We start from the raw sequence: 10,816 nt of genomic DNA on the forward strand, positions 1-10,816 counted from the left end.
AAATCAAAAGAGTACCACACACTTTCATATGCCCTACTTTAGCCATGTGGCTCCCACTGTATCAGCCCTTCACTTGAGAATGGACAGTTTTGAGCTCGTTTGTAATAACGCATGTTTTATCACTGAAGACTTGGAGGCTGAGAGGGAGAAAGAGGCCCAAAGTACTTACCTAGGAGGTGGCAAAGCCAAGAGTTAAGATGTCACCCTTCTGTCTCTCTAGATCTCTTCTGTATCTTCATAGTTGTCCCTTGAGACCTGTGTTTTACTTTCCTGGGGTAGTGAGCCATGAGGTCGGAAGTAGCCACTCTAATCGTCTTTCTATCCTGCAGTAAGACCTGGGGTAGATTAAGTATTTGTCCCAGTCTGTGGATTCAACACACGTACCCACTAGTAACCTTTTATCCTGGTTCTCAGCTCATAGAAGTCTTGGCTGATGAGAGACTTTTTTTCTTTATATAAGGAAGTAAATAATGAAATCACTGACTAGACACTTTTGGTATTTGCTTGAATGGTTGGTGGGAAGAAAGATTCCTATACAGTGCAAGTAGCCCCCAAATACTATTTTAAGTACTTAGTGGTATAAAATGTTGTTTTTTTAAAATTAGTGCCACTAATGGCCTGAATTTGTTTTGCTGCATAGTAACAGCAGATGGAGTAATTCCACTCCCAGGTGTGTCATTGTCTCCATTTCATGTCAAGAGTGAAGCCAATCGTTAGCAATCATATCCCTTACCATCTGGAAACTGACTTTCATAAATTATTTTTAGGTCTCCCTTGCCAGAATGAAATGAACAGGATTCAGAAGTTAAGCAAGGGGAAAAGCCTGTTGGGTAAGTACCATTTCTTGCCACTCATTTAAACGACTAATTAAACCATCCGTGTCTCTTGTAATATTGAGCAGAGCCATGGTTATTCAATTAGGGACCAGTGTTTTGTGAAAGAATTGCCTCATATTACCCGAGACAGGGCTCTTCCAGGAAGCTGGTACTATGCGGTAGTCCACAGGACATACTCTGAGGATCAGTTAGCTGGCTGAGAAACGCTGCATGCTCCATCAGTGGGAGGAGACGTCAAAGGTCAGCCCATGACCAGTGGGCAGGTCACCAGGCTGAAACTGAGCTAACCCCTCCCTGATCTTGGCTTTTCCTTCTTTCAGGTATGGCCATTAAACGGAGCTCTCCAGAGTTCCTTCCAAGTTAAAATGATAAGATCTATAAATTATAGAATTTCCTACATTCTGCAGATCAAGTTGTCCACTCAAGGAGGACGATGAGCTGAGTCCCTTCTAAATTTATCAGACAGGGTCCAAGGACTTGAGTGCACTTAAACACATTTCTGTTTCATGTGCATGATCACTGGACCCTGTCTCTACGTTTCTCCTCTTACCTTTTGTCCAAATGTTGAGGTGGAAGCAAGTGGGTTGTGCGAGTGTTTTTCCCTGACATGCAAATCTGTGGCCAAGGTAACAAATGCTGGCTGTTGAAGATTCCCTTTAGCTCCCTACCCTCCTTTCTGCAGCACGCAGACGAGGCCATTGCTGAGACATCAGAGACGCCTCATTTGTTTGCCCAAAAAAGAGCCTGCACTGCTTCCCTTGCTTTTTCAAAAGAGAGCTGACAGCTACAACACAAATTATTCTTGTTAAACATTCAGAAGCAGGTTTACCCCCTAAACAGCCTGCCATTTCAGGCGTTTATCTATTTTCTTGAAGGAAACAGGCACATTTTTTGCAGATTGGTCTGTGAACTCTGGCCATTTCTCTTCATCTGATGTTTGTGCCTACTCAAAGTGCATCTTATTTCCTTCCTTCTACTTTTGAAAATTACTTATTTCACTGGCTTGCCTTAGACTTCCCACTTCTGATAACACCCTTTTCAGCTCACCAAGAACTCCAAAGTCGTTGTGATCTGGACCTGAGTGTAGGTTCTTCTCCAGTGTTGAAGACATAAAAGCATCTTTCTGGATCTCTCTTTCATTGGGCTTTCCTCCAGTGCAAGGACTTGTGCTCAATGATCTGATTCTTCCATGTGCGAGGTTATTTTGGGTTTGAGTGATGTGCTTAAGAGAACTAATAGAGAGTGCTATCTTTGGATGCATGGATATCTTCTTACTGCTTCATTGATAATGAGATATTTTTAAAGTATGTGGCCTCATAAAATGTCTCATCTTTTATTTTCCCCAGTTCACAGGAATGAAAGGCCTATCTTTTTCCTACTGTGAATCCCACCTAGTTTTAAAGCTCACTTTACCACATCTGCCCACATAGGGATATTATTCCAGCTGACTCAAAAAAATACCATTTATCTGCTTAAAATTATTTTTTGCAGGGGGAAATCTCCTAATATAACACATGTGTATTCAGGGGCATTCAGATTCCTAGCAAAGACAAGCAATAACAAATTATAGTCAGTTATAATTACTGCCTACTTAGAAAAAAATGGTAATTCTATTACCTTATAGATATAGAGCAGCACCTGCTTCCTACCAACGTGGGGCCTCAAGCCAGTATGTTTTTTGTGGGTTTTTTTGGGTCTATTAACTGCTCTTGTTTTCCAACTGCAGCTTAAGGAGGAGGATCAGCATTTCCTCAGCTTTCTACTTGTTCTCAAAAGAAAGCATCTTTTTTTTTTTTTTTTGTCCTTCCTTCTGTTCCCTGAAGACCAGGGGTGCTGTGCACTGGCTGAGCAACTAAGAGTATGGGCACTACTTCTAATTGCAGCACCAGCAGACTTACCTGTCACTTAGGAGGGATTTTTCTGGGGGCAACTTCCTAGCTGTGATCTTTGAGAACATGGTCATCTTGGAATAGCTTGGTGAGCAGTTGCTAGAATCAGCTGGATCTGAGGTTACAGTCTGCCATGCCACTCTTCTTTCCAATTCTGTTCTATGAAATAAAATAAAAGGTCAATTTAAAAACACAGTCACTCTAAAAAAATCACAAATAAAATTAGGCAGTAGAAGCCAGTGGTAAGCAGAAACCTCCATCTTCACATGGCTGATTAATGTTACTACTCACGTTACACTGAGGAGAACTGTCCCATAGTAGATGAGCACACAATCATCAAACACACATGCCCCTTAAGAAAAATGAAAACTAAAAACTGTCATAAATATTATCTACAGTTGAGTGAGAATCAGATTGGTATCACTGATTTAAGAAGAGAAAATATTATCTTCAGAGTGCTCAGAGGAAATCACTTTGAACCTAGAATGTTAAATTTATCTCAGTGATCATCCAAGTGTGATAACAGACATATTCTCAAACCACAGATTCAGTAAGCTTACTAACCGTAGACTTACTAAAGGTTTTAATATGCAGAAGATAAACAATACCAGAAGGAATTATTGAGATACAATGTGGAAAAGAAATAAGGCATGCTGCTAAATCTAAACAAATATGAACTATAAAAATGTTTTGATATCAAGGTAGAATTAAAATTTCAGACTGTTGGGGTCAGTGATAAAAATGTGTCTGGTTTATTCAGGAATAAAAGAAAATATAGATTAACTAAGAAGAATATGATTCTCAGTGCATATTTTAAGGTAACAGTAAAAACACTGGAAAAAGAATAGATAGTTTTTAAACCTATGGAAGACAACTATAGAATAAAGAAAACTTGATCATTTCAACAGAAAGCAGGAAAGGGGAAAGATAGCAAACACAAAATACAGTGGTAGATATAAAAACACACATATCTGTAATCACCATAAATGTGACTGGGCCAAACTCATTTATTATGAGACAGAGACTGAGAAAATCTGACAAGAGCAAATACTTTGTTTTCAATTCTTAAGAGAAAGAGGTATTATTATCTTGCTGAAATGTTACATTTACTATGTTGTTATGTCATCAATTGGTATACCCATAACTTTAAAACAAAATGTAACATTATAACAATTGTAACGATAGATGTAACCAACATAGGAGCACTCAATATATAAGGCAAATACTAACAGACATAAAAGGAGAAATTGACAGTGACACAATAATAGTGGGGGACTTCACCCCACTTTCATCAATGGACAGATCATCCAGATAGAAAATCAATAAGGAAACACAGGCCTTAAATGATATTTATACAGCATTCCACCCAAAAGCAGCAGAATACACAGTCTTTTCAAGTGCGCATAGAACATTCTCCAGGATTGATCACATCTTGGGTCACAAAGCAAGCCTTAGTAAAGTTAAGAAAACGTTAAGAAAATCGCAGTCAATATCAAGCATTTTTTCTGACCACAGTGCTGTGAGATTAGAAATCAACTATAAGATAAACACTGGAAAAAAGCACAAACATGTGGAGGCTAAACAACCAGTGGATCACTGAAGAAATCAAAAAATACCTAGAGACAAATGACAATGAAAACAGGATGATGCAAAAGCAGTTCTAAGAGGGAAGTTTATAGCAATACAATCTTACCGCAGGAAGCAAGAGAAGTCCCAAATAAACAACCTAACCGTACGCCTGAAGCAACTAGAGAAAGAAGAATGAACAAAACCCAAAGTTAGTAGTAAGGAAATAAATCATAAAGATCAGAGCAGAAATAAATAAAATAGAAACAAAGAAAACAATAGCAAAGATCAATAAAACTAAAAGCTGGTTCTTTGAGAAGATAAACCCTTTGACTCATCAAGAAAAAAGTGGAGAGGATGCAAATCAATAAAATTAGAAGTGGAAAAGTTACAACTGACACCACAGAAATACAAAGGATCCTAAGAGACTACTACAAGCAATTATATGCCACTAAAATGGACAACCTAGAAGAAATGGACAAAAATCTTAGAAAGAATTGAACCTTCCAAGACTGAACCGGGAAGAAATAGAAAATATGAACAGACCAATCACAAGCACCGAAATTGAAAGTGTGATTAAAAAATTCCCAACAAAAGTCCAGGACCAGATGGCTTCACAGGTGAATTCTATCAAACATTTAGAGAAGAGCTAACACCCATCCTTCTCAAACTCTTCCAAAAAATTGCAGAGGAAGGAACACTCCCAAACACATTCTATGAGGCTACTGTCACCCAGATACCAAAACCAGACAAAGATACCACAAAAAAGAAAATTACAGGCCAATATCACTGATGAATATAGATGCAAAACTCCTCAACAAAATACTAGCAAACTGAATCCAGCAATACATTAAAAGGATCATATGCCATGGTAAAGTGGAATTTATCCCAGGGACACAAGGATTTTTCAATATCCACAAATCATTCAGTGTGATACACCATGCTAACAAAGTGAAGAATAAAAACCATATGATCGTGTCAATCCCAAACTCCCAGTCTATCCCCACTCCCCCTGGTAACCCTAAGTTCATTCTCTAATTCTGTGAGTCTGTTTGCTTTCTAAATAAGTTCATTTGTATAGTTTTTTTTTTGGATTCTGCATATAAAGCAATATCATATGACACTTGTCTTTCTCTGTCTGACTTCACTTAGTATGATAATCTCCAGGTCCATCCATGTTGCTTTTCAATGGCTGAGTAATATTCCATTGTTTCCATATATCATTTATATGCAGAACCGAAAAAAATGATACAAACGAACTTATTTACAAAACAGAAGCAGACTCACAAACATAGAAAAACTTATGGTTACCAAAGGGGAAATGTGGAGGTGGGGAGGGATAAACTGGGAGTTTGGGATGGACATGTACACACTACTACATTTAAAATAGATAACCAACAAGGGTCTGCTGTGTAGCACAGGGAACACTGCTCAATATTCTGTAATAACATAAATGGGAAAAGAATTTGAAAAGGAATAGATACATGTATATGAATAACTGAATCACTCTGCTGTACACCTGAAACTCACACAATGTTGTATATCAACCATAGTCCAATATAAAATAAAAATTTTAAAAAAAGAACATACACACACAGAGTAACAGAACTGCAAGGAGGAGTTGTCATATCTATAGCCTAATCAGAGACTCTAATATACCTCTTCCTGAAAATTTACAGTTCAAGTATACAAAAGAAGAAATTAACAACATAATTCACTAGCATTTTTATATATGTATTCCTGTACATAGGCATTGAATAGTCTGTTCAAACACACATGACATTTGTCATGGATTACACAAAAGAAAACTAAAACTAAGCATCTCAAAAAAGTATCATAGATGATATTCTCTACAACACAATACAAACAGAAGTAAAAAATGAGGTTACACCACCTTATATGTCTGGGTTTTTTTTAAAAATAATTAGTCAAAGATGAAATAAAGTAAAACCACAAAACATTTAGACCTGAATGAAAATGAAAGCACTATGTGCCGAAAACAGAGAAGCAACTAAAATGAAACTTAGAGGAACATTCATAGCTTCAAATGCATTTCTGGAAAAAAAAAAAAAACTAAAATTTCAAATCAAAAAGGTATAAGGACAACACAGTTAAGACTAAAGCAAAAAGAAATCAAATAGACAAAATTTTGACAATGTGAAAGCCTCAAATAGTCTCATGAATTTAAAAATGGGCTGTAACCTCAGATATAGATGAATAGTATAAATTTGTAGTTCTCAAACTTCACAGTTTGAGAACTACAGAAACACTTGGAGAGTTTATTAAAGCATAGTTTGCTGGGCCCCACTCTCAAAGTCTTTAATTCAGTAGGTTTGAGGTGGGCTCAAGAATTTGCTTTTCTAAGCAGTTTGTTTCCCACTGATGATGCAGCTGCTGGTCCTGGGCCCACACTTTGGAAACCATTGCTATAAACCAACTTACAGCAATTACGAAAACCTAGTTGAAAAGGATACTATGAGTATGGGTCATGAAGAAAAAGAAGACCCAACAGGATTAAAAACAAAAACAAAAACACATTAATTTTAAATCAAAATCAAAATACTAATGTCACCTCCTAAAATAGGCACCAGGCTCAAAATATTTTTATGGGTGAATCCATGGAAGAGATCATTCTCATTTTATACAAAACATCTGGAGTACAGAAAAAGAAAAATACCTGAATCACTTTACAAATTAGTTGCTTTGATACAGAAATTGAAGAAACAAAACTATATGCCTCTATCACTCAGTAACATAGATGCAAAAGGATCAGCAAATTGAATCCAATATATCATGACCAAGTAGTATTTATTCCAGGAAAGCAAAGATATATTTTTAAAAATTGTGCCACTCATTAAAAGCATATAAAGGATAAAAAATCCTATGATTCTCTCAAGTATTAATGTTATTGAATCAGGAAGGGATAGAAAATCTGAACAGACTGGTTACTAGTGAGGAGATTGAATCAATAATCAAAAATCTCCCAAGAAAGAAAAGACCAAGAGCAGATAGCTTCACTGGTGAATTTGACCAAATATTTAAAGAAGAAGTAACACCAGTCCTTCTCCAACTCTTCCCAAAAAACTTCAGAGGAGGGAACACTCCCAAACTCATTTTATGAAGCCAGCATTACCTTGATACTAAAGCCAGAAAAAACACTACAAGAAAAGAAAACTACAGCCAATATCCCAGATGAATATAGATGTAAAAATTCTCTAGCAGCACATTAAAGGAAAGGAAGATGTAAAATTTTCTTTGTTTGCAGATGATACGATTTAACCAAGGAGGTGAAAGATCTCTATGCTGAAAACTGTAAGACATTGATGAAAGGAATCCCATATTCATGGATTACAAGAATTAATATTGTTAAAATGTCTATACTACCCAAAGTCGTGTATAGATTCAAAGCAATTTCTATAAAGATCCCAGTAGCATTTTTTTACAGAAATAGAAACACAATCCTAAAATTTATATGAAACCACAAAACCCCCAAATAGCCAAAGCAACTCTAAGAAAGAACAAAGAAGAACACTTCCTGATTTCCAGTTGTATTATAAAGCTATAGTCAACAAACAAGGTTGTACTGGAATAAAAATAGACACATAGAGTAACAGAACATAATTGAGAGCCCAGAAATAAACCCATACATATACAATCAACTAATATATTCAAAAGACAGTCTCTTCAATAAATGGTGCTGGGAAAATTGGACATTCACATGTAAAAGAATGAAACTAGACCCCTATCTTACACCACTCACAAAAATTAACTTGAAATTGATCAAAGGTCTAAATGTAAGACTGGAAACAATAAAACTGCTAGGAAAAAAACATAGGAAAAATTTCTTGACATGGGCCTTGGCAGTGAGTTTTTGCATACGGCACCTAAAACACAAGCAACAAGATCAAAAATATGTGGGACTACATCAAACTTAAAAGCTTCTGTGCAGCAAAACGATCAACAAAACGAAAAGACAACCTATGGAATGAGAAGAAATATTTGCAAACCATATATCAGATAAGGGGTTAATATCAATATATATAAAGAACTCATACAACTCAATAGCAAAAACAAACAAAAAATTCCACAAATAATTCAATTTGACAAATGGACAAAGGAACTGAATAGACATTTTTTCCAAAGAAGGTATTCAAATTGTCAACAGGTACATGAAAAGGTGCTCAGCCTCACTAATCATGAGGGAAATGCAAATCAAAACCACAATAAGATATCAGGTCCTGCTGTTAGAACGGCTGTCATGAAAAAAACAAGGGATAACAAATGTTGGCAAGGATGTGGAAAAAGGAGAACCCTTGTGCACTGTTGCTGGGACTATAAATTGGTGCAGCCCTATGGAAAACAGTATGGAGGTTCCTCAAAAAATTAAAGATAGAACTACCATATGATCCAGAAATTCTACTTCTGGGAATATATCTGAAGGAAATGAATATACTACGTCAAAGAAATATCTGCACACCCATATTCATGGCAGCATCATTTACATTAGCCAAGATGTGGAAACAACCTAAGTGTTCATCAACGGATGAATGGCTAAAGAAGTTCATATATGTTTATATATATGTATGTATGTACACACACACACACACACACATATATGAACAGAACATCATTCAGCCCGAAGAAAGAAGGAAATCCTGCCAATTGTGATGACATGGATGGACTTTGAGGGCATTATCCTAAGTGAAGTAAGTCAGAGAAAGAAAATACTGTATGATCACTTGTATGTGTAATCTAAAAACAAACCTTGAGACTGGTGGTAAACACAGGCAGAGTATGGGCAGTGGGAAAATTGGATGAAGGTGGTCCAAAGGTACAAACTTCCAGTTATAAGAGAAATGAGTACTGGGATGTAACATACAACGTGATATCTATAGTTAACACTGCTGTAGGGAAGATATGAAAGTTGCTAAGAGTAAATCCTGAGAGTTCTTCTCACAAGGAAAAAAGCTTTTTTTTTTTTTCTATATGAGATGATGGATGTAAACTAAATTTACTGTGGTAATCATTTCACAATATATGTCAAATCATTGTGCTATACACCTTAAACTTATCCAGTGCTGTGTGTCGATTATATGTCAATTACATTTCAATAAAACTGGAAAAACTTCTGAAATAAAAAGTTATTAATAAGAGTAGAACCACAGGGAAAAAGAGAACTCATCCAAGAAGGAATCCTATCTAACCTTGAGCAAGTCCTAGGGCCCTGTAATTTTGATTAGGTAATAACCAAGCATGCCATTCTTTCTTGCTGGCTTTGCAGTAAATACCGTCTGATGTGTGAGCCCTCTTGTCTATTTTTGAGGGCATTAACTCTTGAGTATCTGTGCACTTCTCTCATTCAAGTTGGACCTTTCGTTCTCCCAGGAGCGTTCATACCTCGGTGTAATGAGGAGGGCTATTACAAAGCCACACAGTGCCACGGCAGCACAGGGCAGTGCTGGTGTGTGGATAAATACGGGAACGAGCTAGCTGGCTCCAGGAAACAGGGTGCTGTGAGCTGTGGTGAGTAAGGCCTGCTGCATCAGCCCCCAATGACCTCTGGTGACTTATAGGTACTCTCTGTATGAGGATCTGGGCAGAAGAACTTGTAGAGGTCGTTATGGTCTACAGTGAGTGAGCTTACAATGGAGATAAAGTAACCCTGAAATCACATGAGATAATGCATAGCTAGTTTTCCGAGTGCCAGGAGCTCACTATTGCCAATGAACTGGACAACAGTTTTTGACAGTCAGAAACGGTTGCAGGCAAAGAGTGACTCAGATAAACCTCCCAAAAAGGTAGAAACGTCTCAAGAATTCTGGGGCTCATATTAGAATAAAGCTTGTGGTCCATGCCAGGTAGACAGGGATGCTCTCATGTTCAGAAGGTAAATTGCATGATTTTTCCCTACAGTTAAGGAAGTCGTGAGGCATAAGCAGAAACTAACCTCAGATCTTTTCTTCCTTCTTAATGTTTCAGAAGAGGAGCAGGAAACTTCAGGGGATTTTGGCAGTGGCGGCTCTGTGGTCCTGCTGGATGACCTAGAGGATGAATGGGAGCTGGGACCAAAGGACAAAGGGGGGAAGGTGCGGGTGCACTCCCGGGCAGTGACGGAGGATGATGAGGATGAGGACGACGAGAAAGAGGACGAGGTCGGGTACATATGGTAGTCCCCACAAGGAGGAGGACACGAGGTTCGCACAACACTGCAAGTCACTTCCTGTTCCTGCATTTGTATCTAAGACGCCACGGCACATGGCCTCTTCTCCATTGTTGCCCTCTCTACCCAACCTAAGGTTCGGAAGACAACTCCTTGTTCCCAGAGCATTCCGATTTTGCATACGGCGTGTGGGAAAAAGGGTGTTGTGTTTTATATTTTAGACAGGGGAAGGCTGGCTGAATTAGAGCCTCCTTCCCTCCTGTGAGTTTTTTGCAACAAGCATGTGATTTATGTGGGATTCTGACAGTGCAGGGAGCCCCTACCCTCAAACGTCAAAGACCCTTTGCGATCACCGACACTGGTGG

At 37.8% G+C, this 10,816-nt stretch overlaps 1 protein-coding gene across 1 annotated transcript in view; it reads left to right on the forward strand.

The window, feature by feature from the left end:
• SPOCK1 (SPARC (osteonectin), cwcv and kazal like domains proteoglycan 1) overlaps positions 1 to 10,461 on the forward strand; it is a gene marked incomplete at both ends in the record, with an annotated part of 530,118 nt that extends 519,657 nt beyond the window's left edge. Inside the window, 3 exons of the mRNA XM_079701955.1 lie at positions 768 to 830; positions 9,677 to 9,814; positions 10,271 to 10,461. Of these exons, the coding sequence (XP_079558081.1) occupies positions 768 to 830; positions 9,677 to 9,814; positions 10,271 to 10,461 (392 nt within the window). The remainder of the gene's footprint in view (positions 1 to 767; positions 831 to 9,676; positions 9,815 to 10,270) is intronic.
• Between the last annotated feature and the right edge of the window lie 355 nt (positions 10,462 to 10,816).

This window comes from Hyperoodon ampullatus (genome assembly GCF_949752795.1).
Source record: "Hyperoodon ampullatus genome assembly, chromosome: 4".
Taxonomy (NCBI): domain Eukaryota; kingdom Metazoa; phylum Chordata; class Mammalia; order Artiodactyla; family Ziphiidae; genus Hyperoodon; species Hyperoodon ampullatus.